Genomic DNA, 21,352 nt, shown 5'->3' with positions numbered 1-21,352 from the left:
GGACTGATTGTTACATTGTATGATACCTTTGACTGATTGTTACATTGTATGATACCTGGGACTGATTGTTACCTTGTATGATACCTGGGACTGATTGTCACCTTGAATGATACCTGGGACTGACTGTTACCTTGTATGATACCTGGGACTGATTGTTACATTGTATGATACCTGGGACTGATTGTTACATTGTATGATAAATGGGACTGATTGTTACATTGTTTGATAAATGGGACTGATTGTTACATTGTATGATACCTGGGACTGATTGTTACATTGTATGATACCTGGGACTGATTGTTACATTGTATGATAAATGGGACTGATTGTTACCTTGTATGATACCTGGGACTGATTGTTACATTGTATGACACCTGGGACTGATTGTTACATTGTATGATAAATGGGACTGATTGTTACATTGTATGATACCTGGGACTGATTGTTACATTGTCTGATACCTGGGACTGATTGTTACCTTGTATGATACCTGGGACTGATTGTTACCTTGTATGATACCTGGGACTGACTGTTACATTGTATGATACCTGGGACTGATTGTTACATTGTATGATACTTGGAACTGATTGTTACACTGTATGATAAATGGGACTGATTGTTACCTTGTATGATACCTGGGACTGATTGTTACATTGTATGATACCTGGGACTGATTGTTACATTGTATGATACCTGGGACTGATTGTTACCTTATATGATACCTGGGACTGATTGTTACCTTGTATGATACCTGGGACTGATTGTTACCTTGTATGATACCTGGGACTGATTGTTACCTTGTATGATACCTGGGACTGACTGTTACATTGTATGATACATAGAACTGATAGCTACATCATATTATACCTAGAAATAATGTATTAACTCATGAATACTGAAAATGACCTTAAAATAAACATCTAAAACTTTTTATTACATTGAATTCTGTCCGGAAATTACATATTTGCTCATGAATAATAAAACAACCAGGTCTGTAGTCATATTCTGAGCAGATCAGGGTTTTCCATATCTGTGCTGCTCTAGATTTTGAGTAAACAGAATGGAGACTGGCCACCCCATCATAAACAGTTACTCTCCTCCAGATCTTATTGGAAAATATTCTGACCAATCAACAAGCTGCATCTGTATAAATGGTGTAAGTTATCCAAATCTGGAGCAACATTTATTACTCAAAATATTGAGCAAAGTGTCATATAATTGGGTGGGGGCCCTGATCTTATTCCAAAGTTGTTCAAAGATGGGTATGTGCCACCAATATTGAGGATGGGTATGTGTCACAGATGTTGAGGATAGGTATGTGACATAGATGCGTATGTGCCACATATACTGAGGATCAGTATATGTGTCACGGATATTGAGGATGGGTATGTGCCACAGATACTGCAGATCTTACATGAGTGCTCATTTCAAATATATATGAAACTTGTTTTATCAGCTTTGGCACAGCATGCAATCCTTGGTGAGCAAAAGATTAAAATTATTCTGTGAGTTTTAACAATTTAATGTTTAATGATTACAAATGTAAGGCTCTATTAATGACATGAAGAAAACTAATGATTTTATCTGATGAAACCACAGAACAATGTTGTAAAATGACTTTGAAATACATCTAGATGTTTCAATCAGTATGCCTTAGGACTTACACATTATCATGTTATATGCAATACAAATAGCTGTTACATGTGTTGCATATGAAACAATTAGAGTATGAGTATATTAACCTATAAAAGACAGTAGACGACAAAATGTGGTAACTGTTGTTAGTTATTCTGTCTGTAACCCAGTGCAACCTGCCTATATCTGCCATCACACCCTAATGCCAACAGTGTATGCCTATATTTACCATCACACCGTAATGCTAACTGTGTATGCTTACGTCTGCCATCACACCAGAATGCCAACAGTGTATGCCTATATTTATCATCACACCATAATGCTAACTGTGTATGCCTACGTCTGCCATCACACCAGAATGCCAACAGTGTATGCCTATATTCACCATCACAACCTAATGCCAACAGTGTATGCCTATATTTACCATCACATCCTAATACCAACAGTGTATGCCTATATTTATCATCACAACCTAATGCCAACACTGCATGCCTATATTTACCATCACACCCTAATGCTGTGTAAGCCTACGTCTGCCATCACACCAGAATGCCAACAGTGTATGTTTACATTTACCATCGCACCACAATGCCAACAGTGTATGCCTATATTTACCATCACATCCTAATGCCAACACTGTATGCCTATATTTACCATCACACCCTAATGCTAACTGTGTATGCCTACGTATGCCATCACATCAGAATGCCAACAGTGTATGCCTATATTTACCATCACATCCTAATGCCAACACTGTATGCCTATATTTACCATCACACCCTAATGCTAACTGTGCATGCCTACGTATGCCATCACATCAGAATGCCAACAGTGTATGCTTATATCAGCCAACACACCCTAATGTGAACCATGTATACTTATATCTGGTGTCACACCCTAATGCCAACAGTGTATACTTATATCTGCTATCACACCCTAATGCCAGCAGTGTATGCATATATTGCCATCACACACTAATGCCAGCAGTGTATGTATATATTGCCATCACACCCTAATGCCAGCAGTGTATGCATATATTGGCATCACACCCTAATGCCAGCAGTGTATGCATATATCTGCCATCACACCCTAATGCCAGCAGTGTATGCATATATTGCCATCACACCCTAATGCAAGCAGTGTATGCATATATTGCCATAACACCCTAATGCCAAGTGTATACCTATATCAGCCATCACAAAATAATCCCGTAAATGTGGGTCTATGCAATTTCATTTATATTGTAGTATCATTTATTTTCATGGGTCTCAATTTTCATAGTTTTGTCAAAGAAATGACAATTTTGTGGAACTTAAATTTGTGGGGTTGAACTGTCAAGATTTGTGTAGGTATTCAATTTTGTGGAACTTAAATTTGTGGGGTTGAACTGTCAAGATTTGTGTAGGTATTCAATTTTGTGGAACTTAAATTTGTGGGGTTTAACTGTCAAGATTTGTGTAGGTATTCAATTTTGTGGAACTTAAATTTGTGGGGTTTAACTGTCAAGATTTGTGTAGGTATTCAATTTTGTGGAACTTAAATTTGTGGGGTTGAACTGTCAAGATTTGTGTAGGCATTCAATTTTGTGGAACTTAAATTTGTGGGGTTGAACTGTCAAGATTTGTGTAGGTATTCAATTTTGTGGAACTTAAATTTGTGGGGTTTAACTGTCAAGATTTGTGTAGGTATTCAATTTTGTGGAACTTAAATTTGTGGGGTTGAACTGTCAAGATTTGTGTAGGTATTCAATTTTGTGGAACTTAAATTTGTGGGGTTTAACTGTCAAGATTTGTGTAGGTATTCAATTTTGTGGAACTTAAATTTGTGGGGTTTAACTGTCAAGATTTGTGTAGGTATTCAATTTTGTGGAACTTAAATTTGTGGGGTTTAACTGTCAAGATTTGTATAGGTATTCAATTTTGTGCAGTAACCTCTACAAATATCCCAAACTGAGAATACAAAATAACAAAACCATGGAAACAACAAACAGTGGTCACTTCAATGATTACAGCAATAATACCACCTGTATGAGTACAAATCAAACCCTGCCAAGATCAATCACTTATACTCAACATCCAGGGAGCTGACCAAACCAACACCACCAAGTTAATTGGTTATTCAAGTACATGTGATTGATCTTTTCCCTAAAACAATGTTCATGTGCTGCACCATCAATTACTTTCTTATGATCATGGCATTAACACATTGGTTTAAGAGTGGTAAAATTCAACTTAGATCCCCATCAGTTTTGATAATGTCATCATTTCATATGTGAACCAAACATGTGACCAACTGTCCCATGCTTGATGCAGTTAGCAAGCTTTAAGAAATTTTGGTGTTCTGAGCCCATTAAGGTACAAAGGTGCAAACTAAACTAAAAAACAATGGATTGACTCCTTTGTTCAAGTCTGCCTCATGTATGAACTTCAATCTCTAGACTTCAGTTAAAACTTTTCAATCAAGCAATTCATGCCAATGGATAATTGCAGCTCATGCAAACTATGTGCAAGTCCAGACCTAATTTTGAGAAATTTTGGCTTTGAGAAAGCTAGACTTGATTAATTCAATAATTTCTGGATTATTTACCTGATAAACTTTTTGTGTGTACCAGCAGACCTTATTAACAAAATCTTGATTTATTCTCTTGTAAGAAAAATCACCGTATATATTGTGTTGTTAATAATTATGCTTCAAGCAATAATTCTAGAAATTTATGGTCATCTTGTTCATTGAGATTAAGAACGCAAGAGTAAAATGAGACACGTTTCATGAGGAGTTAACAATTTTAACAACAGTTTCACCTGACTGAAGAATAGATTTGAATAAGTATTAAATCTAATTTTCATATACTAGTATTATCTATTACTCTTTCTTTCATTTTAAGTAATACTATTAATTGGATACCTTATGAATTACCCATTTCTCTCTATCCTTACTTATGTCAACAAATTAATTTAAGGCAGAGTGGAAATTACATATACCAGATACTGTATAAATATTTGTGAAGTGAAACAAAATAAACTGCATCATAATTCTGTTTTTTTTAAAGGGTTAAAATAAAACAAATGCATGTACAAGCTAACGTCTATTACCAGATTACAGAAATGATGTTGATATTTCACAGCTTTGCATGACAATGGGGAGGGGTGTTACCTTCTTTATTATATGGAACTAAGTTTTACTAAGTTTTCATGGTTTAAATTTGTTGACTGAGGCAACAATGAATTCCACAAAAGTTGGTACCCATGAAAATAAGTGATATTACAGCATCCCAAACAGAATGAACAACACTGCCAATGAATCAAGCAGATATGGGTCAGTATTCTTCCTGCTTTGTTCCTCATTAGAGAGCAGTAAAATAAATTATACAAGAAGTTACCAACCAAATGTCCTTTTAGATCTTCAATATTCTTCTCTGTAAAAATGATATCTGGAAAGCCAGCCTTCAGTGCAGCATTGGTGATGTTAGGATTTGATCCTGCAAACAAACAAAAACCTATAGTTCACAGCCAGGTGAAAGGATATATATGTTTCTCTGTGTACACACACATATAAATTAGACTCTATAAGAGAGCATCTTGCTCAGCTAACTTAAAAGACCACTAGATATTGTTACAAGACCGTAACAGAAAAACTAAAACCAACAAGTTTTGTAAAACTTAACAATTTAATTATCAATGTTATAAATGAACATTTAAGAGGAACTTACAGCATTATGAACTGAATCCAAATAAATCATGAAAAAGTTCTATTAAAGTAAAAAAAAAGAATGAAAAGTTCCATATAAATTTCAGATTCACGAATAAACTGGTCCATGAACAGTCCTGATGTGTCAAATTGGAGTTGTCCAGATTTTCTTTGAATAAGTCACAATAGTCCCAGAATGATGTTTTAGTCCAACGAGCACTCTGTAGTTCTACTGAATAATCCTAATAAATGTTTTCGTCAAATTATCTAAACACAACATTAAACACATCTGCTGGCTCATTTCAACATATGAAATAAGAATCTGAAAAAGGAATGAATCCAAAATTGGAATGAATATGATTGCTCAGTTCTCACCTTATGCCTATATGTCACAATATGCACAATGTGACAGATCTTAATAATATTTTAAAATAACTATTCATGTGACCAAGCCCATCCAATGGGAAAAAACTTAATTCTTCTAAGAACCTACCTGACTTAAATCCATTCAATGGGAAACAGCCTGAAACTTGTCATAATGTTTACCACTAATATTATTATCAGTCAATACGTAAGTAAGCATCTATTTATAGATCCTATGCAATTTTACATTCTTAATATCTTAAAATAGAACATATGCATATATAAAATTTTACCTGAAGATAATCACTGCCAGCTAGTCATGAAAATTTACAGAAATTATAGATATACATAACACCTCCCAAAAAAGGAAAAGAGCACAAGTAAACTCTTCCTCCTATTGGAATCACATGTAGTTGCAATCACCAGTGCCAAAGATAGTCTTCACATATATAATATGGTTTCACTAATTTTTGAGGGATACCAATTTTTGTGGATTGTGTTGTTGCCCAAAACCATTAACTGTATTCTCGAGTAGAGAAATAAATAAAATGTTAATAGATTAATTATCAATCACATTTTAATATTAATACAAAATATGGGGGATATATTTATTACCTAATTTTCATGTAATCACAAACTGAATTGTGATTAAAAAAAAGTAGTGGTCCATGTTCAATTCTTGATGACCCTGCTTAAAATTTTGGTGGGATGATAGCTCTATTGGACCAAATTCTCTAGAATGAACCTGCACCCACTCAACATGATAAGCAACGACCAGCAGTTTTTGTTCCTATGTACATACACTGCATAAAGTGACCAAAGATTATATGGGGTGAATTTATGATGTATTCCTTATCTGAAATATTTTTTCATTCTTTGCTTATGCCTATCTAAACATATAGCTGTATATCTAATCATCAATATATGCTTAATAATATTTCTAAAACTCCATTTACATTAACGAGACATAATAATCACTTCAAGTATGTTTTGAATTCACCATATACATGACTTCAGGTGTTTGTACTCCTTACTAAATATACAGAGTTATTATCAGCGGATAATATTTAATTGTATGGCCATTCACTCTAAAATACTTTTCACCTGTGATAGTAATTTCCAAACTCTGGGCAGTATGTTGTGAACAAACCTTTTTCATCAGGCTGCATCAATTAAGGATTACTGTCAAACTGATTTTTGTAATTGAATATAAGTTTCTTTAATTCTGTATTTGGCCAAACCACTGCAGACGGATCAGTACAAGATATTATACCAACTCATAAATTACCACCTCTTGTACAATGAAATCCAATCATAAAAAATGTCTTGCAAGTGCTTGTATACTGACTATTGTAGACATTTATCACTGTGAAAGTGTCATTGGTGATTCATATATTAAAATGATGAAGACATCTCTCCTATTTATCCTTTTGGATCTTCATTCCTACTACTATACTAACTATCTCAATAATATCATTAGAGTATTAACAACTTGTTTTATTACTATACTAGGTGGTCTAGTCAATGACAGCAACTTAAATTTTGCTTTTGCAATATCACATGACTTTCCATAATTTTTATTATAAGAAAGACCAAATTTATATCTCTTCTATTCCAAGATCATCCCCAAGTTGATTAATTAATCAATGTGCAGCAGATATCTTTTTGAAAATCATACAACACTGTTTGAGCCTCTATGACAAATCTGTATGACACATTAAACAAAACAGATTTAATTTTTTATCTAACATTACATACACTCCAGTGTTCTTGTAATCTAATCCCAGAATTGGATATACTCATAAATTCTTTCATAATACTATGCCCATCAATCTGCAAATATTTTGCCATTATAGATATGCTGCAGTATTTCCACAAATCTCTGCCACATTCAATATTAAATAGCTAAAATGATTGGGACACAAAAAACTAATATCACAAGAATATTTTATACATCAGAGTAGCAATCAATAACCTATTCCATTAGTAACATTTTAGGCAAACAGAAAAGGAATCCACACATAAAACTTTACTGACATGACTGGCAGATTTGCTCTATAAAATCATTATGTGACTACAGAGTGTAACAATTATATTTTTAAAAGAGTTAGAAATTGTATTTTAAAATTTTTTTATAACATGTACATGGTTTATGCTAGCCAGTTTTCCTACATAAAATCTTTCATGCTTGCATTATAACTATTTCTTTTTACTGTGTTATGCAACTATGCTCTTAAAATAAGTAACAGAAATAGAGTGAAAAGGAACAAGCTTTGTAAACTTCAACAAACAATTTACTTCCCTAAAATACAAAATGAAAATGAAAAAAAAAAGAAATTACAGTATTGTGAATTAAATCCCAATACAACTGAAGAATTAAAGATACAAGTCCTAATAATTTAAAGTTCTGAATTAAGTCCAATGCTGAAGATGTTAATGTGCCTGTGGTGGCCTATATTGTTTTTTGTACCAACAGTCTTTTGTTGAAACGCAGTAATACAATTCCAGATCTGAATTCGCTACAGATCCCAGTGAATGTCCCTGTCCAAGAATATATTTTTTTTAATGAGCACTCTGTATTTCCAGAATAATTAATTGAATTGAAACATTTGAAGAAATAAATTACAGCCAAATGAACTGCTGAATACAACAATAATACAAATTGATTCTGCTAGATCTTAAGCACAAATGAATAATCTTTCCAGTATCAAGAATATATAGTCTACTTGACCTCGGGTCACAATTAACATTTACTTTAAAAAAATTACCTAATGGAAAATAACCTTTAAGAAAATTTTTAATGTTTACAAAATAAAATGCTAGTTATTATTAGAAAGTCGGTTACTAAAACTATAATATATAACCTGGATAATGTCAGATACACAGGGTAAATTGTAGGGGAATTCCAATAACTTAGACACAGACCAAAAAAAACATATTTACTTCTATTAATAATGATCCTGATATTAAACCAATACACACAGAGAACATTTTAGCTATATATTATTTGTTTGCAGAATAAAATAAAAAAATCAATATTCAAGTCAAGTAGAAAATAAACTTGATTTTGGACCGGTTGTGACAAACATACAATGTTACATTACAATAACATATAATGAAATAAATGAAATAAAATAAAAGAAAAAGAACTAAAATTAAATTAACGTAACAACTGCCCCGTACAACATACACTTGTGTGTGGCAATTGGGGTAAAAGTAGAACATCATTGAGAATAGAAGGCATATTAGCTACTGAAATCCAAAAGCCCCATAATGATACTACTAATGGAAATTCTGTTCAACAGACGTCATTTTTGTCCATTTGTATGCTAATAGAGCAGGTGAAAGAAAATCCCAATGAAGTCAAAATTCGAAATTCATGACCAAATTTAGATAATTTCCTGATCTTTCTCTAGCTGAACCATTGGTTTTGTCACATGTATTTAAAATTTAAAATGGAACAAGCATCCAGATTTCAAAGCTGTAATAATATATGAAAGAAACCTACCTTGATTGGTAATAATCAATACACTGGATTTATTAATTTGGTTCTCCCGCACCAGTTCCATGACCTTCTCTGAAATAGTATTATACAAGGTCACTGATTTTGTAATATATAATCAAGGTTGCTTCCCTTTCTATTAAAATTAATCTGAACATATTTTTCATAAATTTTTATTGTTTTTGTAATATCACCACTTAGAAATAACTGATCATGTCTAATTCTATTGCCATGTTTTGAACTAAAATCTGTCAACAATGTAATGCAATATATAATATATGCAAATTTAAATGAATTAACTTCATCCTTTTTCAGCCAATTATCATGTCATTTTAAATACAGTAGAACCTATCTTGATAGACCACCTCTTTTGCCAAAAATTATGGTCACTCAAGACAGGTGGTCTCCCATAACAGGTCACAATCCTATATAATCAATAAATTTGTACATTAAGAATGTGGTCTCTTAAGACAGGTGATCTCACATAACAGGCCACAATCCTATATAATCAATAAATTTGTGCATTAAGAATATGGTCTCTTAAGACAGGTGGTCTCACATAGCAGTGGTCTTTCAAGGCAGGTTTTACTGTATTTACTTAGCAATTGATCTTTCTCATTATGTGGCAGTTCAATACATAATGTGTCAGACACTTAGGAATCCCAATTACCATCTTATATCAAGGGACGTTGTTCAAATACACGAGGGATCAGAGTATTTGAAAGATTTTAATGTCATCATGCTCTCAAATTTTGTCAAAGTCTGCTGAGATATTTGGAAGATATTTGGAGACTCTGGATGCTAGGATGCTCTGCCAATCTGACCAGGAGATCATACAACTCTAAGCTCAAGTTTCCACCATTAGCCAATCAGAAACAAGCTTATAAAATTGTCATTTGTGATTGGTTGAAACAAAATGTCAGGCTCAAACTCTTGAGTTTTATGATTGTTATCATCTGTGCAAAAATTGAAGGGCTTTGATGCCATTATGCCCAATGCCAATTCTGTGTCTAATTTTTAGTAATCCAGACATATATTATCACAGATCAGTACCTTTGTAGGAAAAATAAAAGGCCCCAGTAGCACATTATAAAGGGCAGACAGTACGGAACTGAGCATGTCTATCAGTAGCACATTACAAAGCTAAAGGACTGATGGCACACAAATGAGCATCTACAGTAGCACATTATAAAGGGCAGACAGCACGGAACTGAGCATGTCTATCAGTAGCACATTACAAAGCTAAAGGACTGATGGCACACAAATGAGCATCTACAGTAGCACATTATATAGGGCAGACAGTACGGAACTGAGCATGTCTATCAGTAGCACATTACAAAGCTAAAGGACTGATGGCACACAAATGAGCATCTACAGTAGCACATTATAAAGGGCAGACAGCACAGAACTGAGCATGTCTATCAGTAGCACAAGTTCAAAATTAGTGGTCGTCAACTAGCCCGAGGCTAGTAGATTTCCTGTCGGACTAGTAACTTTCATAATGTGAATAGTCTGATGGGCTAGTAAGTTTCGGTTGTCAACAGTCAGCCTTTGTTTATGCCATTCCCTAATAAAGACTTGACTTCAACAGATGTTCAAAAGAATAAAAGCAATGACCATTGTAAACACAGTCATAAAATATTAGCATAAGAAGATGAAGTCAATTTCTGCCTCGAAAAGGTATGTTTCTATAACAAAAAGCCATCTGACTTTGTGAATTTCACTTAACAGTGCCAACTATGGTCCCATTATTAATGGTAATTGACCCTAATTAATCTGAGAATGAATTAAATGAAAAAATGACATGGTATCACACTTCATTCTCTCGACCACAGTAACAAACTACAAAGCGATACACCACACAAAAGAACATGGCAAAAACTACTCAAGGAAATTAGTTTCATGTTTCTTTTGTTTAAGGTTCTTTTTTCTTTTTTCTGATTGCTAGCCAAATGCTCCTACAGTCACGAACGGGAAACTGCATATTTTACATCTGCATCAAAATAATTATAAGAATTAGATCAATTTATTATGATTAAGTTATTGACACATTCTTTCCAAACAACTACTTTTTCTATGATGATAAGAATAGTTTTTATATTTTTTCCATTACAAGAATAAACAAATAATTAAATACACGTGGAGATATCCAAGCAGAATGCCATACATCTGATGGGAATTAAAATCTCTGAGCATGGGCATCTAAGATTTAAAAAATTTCTGCCTTATTATTCATTTCAACAATACACTGAGGTCCGATTAATTAGGAACAATTACTAAACTTATGTTATCAATGAAGAGACTGTAATTGGAGCTGTTAAATACAACATGCCAAGTCAGGCGGCTTTGTTTGATAGGAACACACATTTTCCAAACTGAAACTAATATTATCTTCTGATGCTAATATTTTATAACAGTATTTACAATAGCCACTGCTCTGATCATGCAGAACATCCACTGAAATCAAGCCTTTATTAGGGAGAGGCCATTTGGGGGGTGGGGGGGCAAAGGCATGTTTTGAAATGTGTTTCTTGCTCTGACTTTCTTATATAAAGGACACTGTGCCATTCCATTCCTTACTTTAACTAATTCGCATCAGCTATACTGTAACATTTCGTATTTCTAAACGAGGCACAATTCCCTCCCTATAAGACAGGCAAAATGTGGAGTTTTATAGGTGTTCAGCCACTGGGAAAAAAGCAAAAGTTGAATGAAAATGACATAAAAGAGAGGAATAATTCTTATGATAGGGACAAGTGTAACTGAACATTTCAGAAGAAGATAAAAGACAGGGAATGGCTGAATTATGATAAGGAACGTTATGCGGTGTAACAGATGTACATAATTTGCAAAAACAAACACAGAGAAAACATCCAGTTTTGTTGTGGGTTGTTCGAACTTTAAAACTGAATCGGTAAACGTACATGAAAGCTGTGAGCAACACAAAAAGAGTTCAGAGAGAAACGCAGCCATGCATATACCACCAGAAGAATCAAACGTTGGTAAAATCTTGGAAAGGTTAAATCGGAATGTGTTTGACCAGCTCATTAATTTGTTTAGAAATGCACATGCTATTGTAAAGAATAGAAGACCATAACTGATTTTGTATGGATGTGTCAGCTGGATGAGATGAAAGGAGTTGGTGTTGGAGAGACTTACAGGAATGATAAACAGGTTGTTACATTTACTCACTACATGGCTGAAAGTGAAAGGCAGAAATTTATCAAAGGTGTGAAAGAAGCAAGGGTTTATGCAGACTTGGCCCACAGTTGTAAAATCATGTGCTGCTGACTGCAAGAATATCCTGGCATTGATTGACCATATCCTGACAATCCCAGCCCACTCTGCTGATGCTGAGAGGGGTATCTTAGAGATGAAAATGGTGAAGAGCAACTGGAGATCATGTTTGCGACCATGGGTTCTGTCAGATCTACTCTTTATAATGTTCCATACAAATGATATTCCAACATATGATCCATCACCAGCAATACATTTGTGGAATGTTTCAGGGAGTCATGTAAGAAGACCAGAACAAACCCCATATGGACCCAGAGTACAGGTGGAGGACGAGAAAGGACACCTGGATCCCCGTCTGGAATTGGATCCAGATTATCTTTAGAAACAAGAAATATGAACTGACTGAATGATGATTTGAAGCAGGATTTATCCTTCTGTACTTCTGCATTTCATATGATAATGCTATTTATGAAATAAAATTTGTGTTAATCTCAATACAAGTTTGTGACATTGTTTTGTGGACATGACTAGTAAAGATTTGGCAGGACTAGTACATTTCTCAGTATACTAGTCCTTCTGGCTACAAAGAAATTTTTGTTAAATTTGAGCCCTACAGCACATTATAAAGGTGAGACAACACACAACTGAGCGTGTCTCTCAGTAGCATATTATAGAGGACAGACTGAAAAACCAAGGATGTCTATCAGTAGCACATTATAAATGGCAGCCAACACACAACCAAGAATGTCTATCAGTAACACATTATAAATGGCAGCCAACACACAACCAAGAATGTCTATCAGTAGCACATTATAAATGGCAGCCAACACACAACCAAGAATGTCTATCAGTAACACATTATAAACGCAGACAACACACAACCAAGAATGTCTATCAGTAGCACATTATAAATGGCAGACAACACACAACCAAGAATGTCTATCAGTAGCACATTATAAATGGCAGACAATACAACCAAGAATGTCTATCAGTAGCACATTATAAATGGCAGACAACACACAACCAAGAATGTCTATCAGTAGCACATTATAAATGGCAGACAACACACAACCAAGAATGTTTATCAGTAGCACATTATAAACGGCAGACAACACACAACCAAGAATGTCTATCAGTAGCACATTATAAATGGCAGACAACACACAACCAAGAATGTCTATCAGTAGCACATTATAAAGAGCAAAACAGCACACCACTAAGCATGTCTATCAGTAGCACATTATAAAGAAAAGACAACACACCACTGAGCATGTCTATCAGTAGCACATTATAGAGGACAGACAGCACACAAAGGAGCATGTCTATCAGTAGCACATTAAAAAGCACCGACAGCAAACAACTGAGCATGTCTATAAGTAGCAGATTACAAAGCCAAAGGACTGGCAGTACACAAATGAAGATCTATAACAGCACATTATAAATGGCAGACAACACACAACTGAGCATATAAGCTTACTTATAAAGGGCAGACAGTGCACAAATGAATATGTCTATGATACAAGCATACTTGGCTTACAGTCAGGTAAGCTAAAATTATTTCATAGTCTAGATCAGAGAACAGCGTGTGGTCTGTATCTCCTTCCACAACATTTTCTTTCATTTCAGTTCTCAAAGAGAAATAAAATCACAGATCACATTTATGAACTGGTCTGATTCGAGTCTTGCCCTTTATTAACACAGAACTTGGTCTCAAAGGAGAAACTGGAAAAGGTGAATTTAAAACAGTAGAAGTGAAATCTGAGGGTATTCCATGTTAAACAAAGAAACTGTTATTAAAGTAAAGAAATTGAGACATCGATGGGACCAGGAAAATCCCTTTGCTACCTGCTTCTAATGACACATGGCTTTTAATCCACTGTACCTGCAACTCCTGCATCCTCAATATAGCAAATTCCTCTGTATTTTCTGTCAAGTACCAGCTGATCCTGGCAGGAAAACCTTGCAACAGACAGGATTCGAGACTGCAGTATGCCCCATTTAAAGAATGAATGGAAGCTGCAAAGGGCATTCAGTTGCATTTCATTATTTTTAAAAAACAGCTGCCCACGGGTATTTTGCCTATGTTACAGAAGGCTGAAATAGAAAACCAAGGGAAGCACTGTCTAAGAAATTGATCATGTAGATGAAATTCAAAAGCTAGAGGTTGTATCTTGGTGCTATCAAATACTGCCATGAAATTCCATGTATCATATCTTGATTATACTATTGTCTGATGTTCCATTTGACTTCTAAAAGTGAATATCTCCAAACCATATTTGCTTTGTTTAGAAACCTACTTTGAATTATTATGACTCATCACTTATAAAATGGGGAAGTATTTGACTTTGTATAAAATTTATGTTTAATAAAAAAGGGTCCAAGCACCCTAAAAGCAAATAAAAATTAATAAGCTGGTGTGCATTTTTGAAACTAAATAAGCATCTCCAAGTAGGAATTATTATATAGGAGTATGAAAAAATACTATGCGACTAATTATCCATAAAATAATAGCTCAACAATTAAGAGTCATCATATTTACACAGACTGAAGACCAGAGACACCTCTTATTAAATACTCATAGAAAAGGAAATGTAGGTGAGTTAATCTTTTGTTCAGTATCACACAATTATTCTGATCACATTCATTGTCTGCAACAGAAAGCCCAGGCAATTGATTTTAGACAAAGAATATAAATAGCAAAAGGTCTTGCATACTTATGTTGACATTATAACTTTCTTTCACATGACTGTTATTGCAATTATTAACTGTGAATTTTTTCCAGCATTATTTAAAAAGAGAGATATTACAACCAGTTTATCTTATGTCCTATCTCGCTTAGACCTGATAGTACTACAAAACCACAGAGGTAAAAAAGTGACATCATATACATCATGTCACAATTTAATGACTAGGCCATTTCACAATGCATCATATACATCATGTCACAATTTAATGACTAGGCCATTTCACAATGCATCATATACATCATGTCACAATTTAATGACTAGGCCATTTCATAATGCATCATATACACCATGTCACAATTTAATGACTAGGCCATTTCATAATGCATGGTAAGCACTGATTTTACAAATGTGGATTACCTTAAGCAACACAAATTAATTATGCCATCATCCTTCCCGAGAAAGTCTATTCCTGATAATAAACTAACTTTTGTGACATTTTGGTAAATATTTGCTATGGAAAGATTCTTGGATGATAAGCACAAAAACTGTTCCAGACAATGAACAAGGTTCCTTGCACTTATTACGAGAAACATGATGCATTAACACCACAAAAAAGCCACACAATTTCATTGTTCTACAGTGTTCTTCACAGGTTAATGCACACTAATGGTCCCTATGCCAGCTGAACTGTTCCCAATACATATTCTGGATCACATTAAACATTAATTGATGTTGCCATTATACCTCAGTAGCCCTATCACATCTCTTCAATGTTCAACCATCCCACTGGATTTTTAAAATGTAAAACCTATCTGATTTATTTGTATTCCATATAAATAAATAGCCCACCCCCACCCCAAACACAGAAGAGATCATATATGTATGAATAAAATGGTGAAGTAAACAGTAAGAACACTAATCTGCTGTATGTTTCCCACCACATCTTCACAACTTTCTGGGAGAACTCTGCAAGAGTAGCAAAGTAAGCATAACTTTTCTATGAGCTGATATTCTTCTGACCAGAATGACAAAGTACCATAGGCACAGGGTATTCCAAACAAATGAAGTAGCAGGTAAAAAAATAAAGTAACAGTTGTGGTGCTGGGGTGAAAGAGGTTCTCTGTGGGGATATGTGGGTACTGGTTTCTCTAACAGAATAAGGTTGGTAAATTATCTGGCTACCAGCACTTAGGTATATATAACACTATACCCTATGGAGTATTCCACTTTATAAGGAGTTTTTTTCTTTCTTGATTTTAATGGTAGTTTTAACAAATTATAGGCTCTATCATGCCAAGAAAGTGGGTGCCTAGTACATTTCCTAGATGGTAATGCCAAGTGCATTTCCCAGAGACACGCCAATGCAGCCAACCCACCCTACCCTGGGCAGACATTGAACCTGTGACTATTTGATTATGCGCCTAATGCTCTGCTAAGATATTGCAGCTCCCACTAATAATGAAGGACACTATGATTCTTTTGAGTTCTAGGGCATCAAAACCCTACAATATTATCTTCACACATTAGAATACAGGCACACTGACTGGACTCCACCTTACTGCTCTGATCATAGACTTAAATCCAATCATAAACAAGGGTAAAGCAACCAGACCGTGTACACTTGGTTCTCCATAGGCTTTTGCATGCTGCAGTCCCAAACTCATTCATTGAAAAATGTTGCAGCCCCAGCCCCCATACAGGGTCTCCCTAAACACAGTATGAGTAATGTACAGTAATGGAGAGTAATGGACAGTAATGGGCTGTAATGGACAGTAATGGGGACAAAAATATTGCGAAAGAAATTAGACTAATGTACATTAAATATTGTAATTTTTATTGTACGGACTTAAATATATAAATCATAAATAACAAATGTGGTTGTGATATTGTTTTATTAGTGCACAGAATATGCTTTAATTAAAATATTGCCAAAACTTGAACAACTCTCTCTCTCTCTCTCTCTCTCTCTCTCTCTCTCTCTCTCTCTCTATATATATATATATATATATATATATATATATATATATATATATATATTCTTTACTAAGACTATCCACCTTTTTTATTTTGTTTTAGTCTGACTCCGCTCAGATCTCATCCTTTTTCTCTGGTGAGGTTTTTTCCCTCCTGAAGGTGTCTTTGGTATATTGATTTTACCATTTGTCGATCTTATTGTTAACTTATTTGTACCCTTGTCTTTGAGAAACTTTCTAAATATTGGTTCTCATTCAGTTTCTGTTTCTTGACACCACACGTCAATAAAAACTCTGTGATGCATATAATTAGATGCCAGCTTGAAATTGCTGCCTCCAATCAATGATCTTTCGGCATCTTTATACTGGTAACTGACACTCGATTGTAGTATGTCTATCAGATCGGATATATTATTTTGCTTCCAGTTGGTTCCAATCTTCATGATATTATTTGCAGACTCTGCATTATTATTTGTCCAGTGGGCATCAACATTTTTTACCCTCGCAGGATAGTTAACATGATCTTTCAGTATTGGTAGCATTCGTTTTTCAAAGTTTGGCTGGAAACCCAACACTTTTTCCAAAATGACATCTGTTGCATGTTTTATTCTTGCTTCTAATACTACAGAATTATCGGCCTGTGCAATTCCTTCATCACCGAAAAGGGTGTTTAAGATTGAGACAGCACTGAAAAGACAGTATCCATCCCCAGTTGTTCTTAATGGTATTCCTTTTTCAGCATGGTACCAGAACAAGATGTCAGCAGCAATTGCATCTACTGGTAGACTGGGGTGTTCAGCATACTCGCAAGAACAATACCTTTCATCAGTCAACAAAGCCTCCTGCTCAACTGAAGCTTTGAGTTTTTCAAGTCCAATCTTAGCAGCCTGTTGTAATGAGAAAAAGAAAAATATAATATTATAAACATTTATAATTTTGTAGAATATCTATTTCAAACATAGGTTTTCTACCACGAATTTCTTGAGAGGATATTTATTTAAAGATCAAAATGAAATATAATAAATGTACCAATAAAAATGAAATAGTTCATGTCAACCAGATGTCTAATATACTGGTAATTTTATCATTTTTAAAAAGTAGATATATTGATTAAAACGAAACAATCCAACATGTACTCTGCAATAATAAATACAAGACATGTACACATATAACTATATTTAAGTAAGTAAACACGTTGACTAAAAATCAAATTTCAGTAAGTCTCAGTAACTTTACAGATTCCTAAAATTACAGATCATTACAATCAAAAATATATTTGGTCTCCTGAAAAGTTGCAAGAAATTGAAATCGAGGTTATATAATTACAAGTCTAATAATAGGACCATTATAAATGTTTGGGAGAAACTTATCAAATAGCCTAGAAAATAAACAATTAAATCCTTATAAAATAATTCATTACTTTTTGAAGTCGTGTGATACCCATCAAGTAATCACATTTGCCTCCTAGAGAATGACACTAATGACAGATGTATCCCTCATCAATGGAAGACCAGGTCTTAAAGTCTTTGCTTGTTATCACTTCGCACATAGAGTGGAACCAAGAATCACATACCTGAATCAAAATGTATAGATGCAAACTGCTGGCAGTCATAAATTGAAATGGGTAAACTATTAACGTCTATTTGTATGTAAAATAATAATAATAATAATAATAATAATAATAACTTTATTTTATGATGCTAATACAGTTAGTTCTAGGAAGGTCATGGGTGTATCTAATTTAGATCTATTAGATGGTTTAAGATTTGACATAAACACAAAAAAGTAATTTGTGATGTGGGCTTTTAAAAGAATCAAGTATATTGAAAATAATATACATAATATAGATATACAGAAAGAATAAATGAGAAGATAGTTAATCTTCTCTTGTAATATTTCCAGGGGATAATTTTGGGAGTTTAAATATAAAACTCTATGAGAAAGATAAAATATGATTTATTTAACGGCCTGATTAAAAACAACAATTCAACTATAATTCTAGGGAGCATATTACCGACATCATTTAAAAAATTAAACAGCATAATGCATTACTACAGTAAAATACCTAATATGCTTATCATGTATCATCTGACAATAAAGTTGCTGAGATTTATGAATACCATTACAAGAGAGAGAGAGAGAGAGAGAGAACATGTATTATCGAGGAAATGGAATTCATCACCCAAAATGTTATTATGACATTCAGTACATTTTCTTCTTTTAAATTGATTTTACTACATTACATTGACCATTTTCAAAATACATACCGGTATACAATTGGCAACAAATAACATCGAATTGGTGAAATTTTCTTACCAAAGACTCAGTTATAAGACGGAAAGATAGAATGCTAATTTAAAGACTAAAAATCATCATTTTGCAATCACTGACATACAGTAATCAATCTGGTAATAAAGCTAATGATAAAATGCAATTAATATTGAAAAACATCTACTTTACCAAGTTTAACTGAATTTAAGAAATGTACTGTTATTAATTAATTTTTACATGTGATGTTGTTAACATTACATAAACAGGACATATATACGTTTGGGATCATATTACTTATAATTCTAATCGCTTCTTTCATCTTTCCTTTTAACATTTGAAAGCATATTATTGAAGCACTCTGTTTATTATAAATGGCAACAACTGATACATTTTATTGGCAATTATGTATTTTATGTAGATACTGTTTAATGTTAAACACAGATAACAGGAGGTTTGCATATTCAAATGAATGATTGTACAGACAGCTCAAAGAATTTGCCGGGATGATATAATAATAATGATATATATTAAAGATCACTAAATGGAAACTAAGCAATATATAAGCAATTCAAAAGATGACATACCTCACATAAAAGACAGCCCGACTCACAAGCTTTCTTACAGTCACCGCAATGAAACTGTTTCTTGCTCTTTCCTTTTTCCATTTTGACAACATCCAAGATATCACAAACGTCCACAAAACTGAAAACTTTAACACGGTGAATAGGAAACTGTTTTTTGGTTTGACTGCAACCTTCTTATATAAGGAATATATGTCTATTGGATATTATTATTTGATAACACAGATTAGTAATATACCATTCACAAGTGCCAACATATAAATTTTGTTATACATATCTGATTCCCCCAGAAGATCACACGTTTGTATACAGAACAAATGCATTGGACAAAAGTTACCAGTTTTACTCCATTATAAACATAATTAATGAACACACATGCTTGAGGTCTCGAAAAAAGTCAAGACAGTTGACATACATACATGGAATTAAATGAAAGGGATGAAAGAATGATAAAGTCAGAGGAATAGTGATTCATGTGGTCAGGAAAAAATTGTAAATAACAATCGTGATTGAACAAAAACAATAATCAATTTCTGCATATAAATTGTATAAAACTAGTTCCAGTAATTTACTCCATTCCTGTAATTTTTCTTACATAATAGTATTTTCGTCTTCATTACTGTCCATTACTGTGTTTAGGGAGACTACCCATATATGGCAGTCATTGAAAAATGTTGCAGACCCAGCCCTAAATATGGGAATCGACATAACAATACTTTTTCCACCCTGCAATAAGTCACAACAGTCATCAGTTTGCTAACTGATTCATTTTTAAGTATTTAGGATTTATAGATGAAAAAAAAACAATTCAGACCGTAGATAATTATAAGAAATGGATGACTTTTTAACTTTTGCACAATATTTCAAACTGGTACAGATTGGTCCATCATTTAAGAATGATAATCACCTTTTATACTTTGAGTTACTGAGTAAATTGAACTCTATGTCAATATCGTGTTGTTGCCTACGGAAGCAGACATATTGTTGGCTGGTCCGCAGTTGTGTTACCTCTGACACCCAAAGACTAACCCCAAAACACAACTAGACTGTCCCAAAACAACTTCCTCAGCTACTCGGAATACATAGCTACAATTAAATAAAGTAATAATCAAAACATAGATCAATTTTCGTTTGCTGACAAAAGTAGTAAAATTATGCTTTGTATAATTAGCAAATAAGGTTGGTAGAGTATTTTCCCTTGTGGATAATCGACAATGGAAGGAAATCTTCCCCTCTTAATACAGGCCAGGCAAGAAATATGAGAAATTTAAAGAACAAAAAAAAAAAAAAAAAAAAGGCTTTGAAAAATCACATAGAAATACGATTAATGTTCATGACTTAATGAAATATGCGAGTTTCGCTGCGTCATGAAATATTCTAGTACTAATATTAGTACCCTTACTCCTACCTCGTGGA

The 21,352-nt window shown here is 33.8% G+C and overlaps 1 protein-coding gene across 1 annotated transcript in view; it reads right to left on the bottom strand.

Moving 5' to 3' along the window:
* LOC149804431 (dimethyladenosine transferase 2, mitochondrial-like) overlaps window positions 1-20,931 on the bottom strand; it is an 80,342-nt gene extending 59,411 nt beyond the window's left edge. Inside the window, exons 1-4 of the mRNA XM_089940258.1 lie at window positions 20,844-20,931; window positions 14,307-14,518; window positions 9,194-9,262; window positions 5,019-5,113 (exon numbers count right to left, since the gene is read on the bottom strand). Of these exons, the coding sequence (XP_089796384.1) occupies window positions 5,019-5,113; window positions 9,194-9,262; window positions 14,307-14,463 (321 nt within the window). The 5' untranslated portion in view covers window positions 14,464-14,518; window positions 20,844-20,931. The remainder of the gene's footprint in view (window positions 1-5,018; window positions 5,114-9,193; window positions 9,263-14,306; window positions 14,519-20,843) is intronic.
* Window positions 20,932-21,352: the final 421 nt, after the last annotated feature.

This window comes from Sinohyriopsis cumingii, chromosome 2 (genome assembly GCF_028554795.1).
Source record: "Sinohyriopsis cumingii isolate HCF-2022 chromosome 2, ASM2855479v2, whole genome shotgun sequence".
NCBI classification, from domain to species: domain Eukaryota; kingdom Metazoa; phylum Mollusca; class Bivalvia; order Unionida; family Unionidae; genus Sinohyriopsis; species Sinohyriopsis cumingii.
This window is presented reverse-complemented; position numbering and strand designations above follow the sequence as displayed.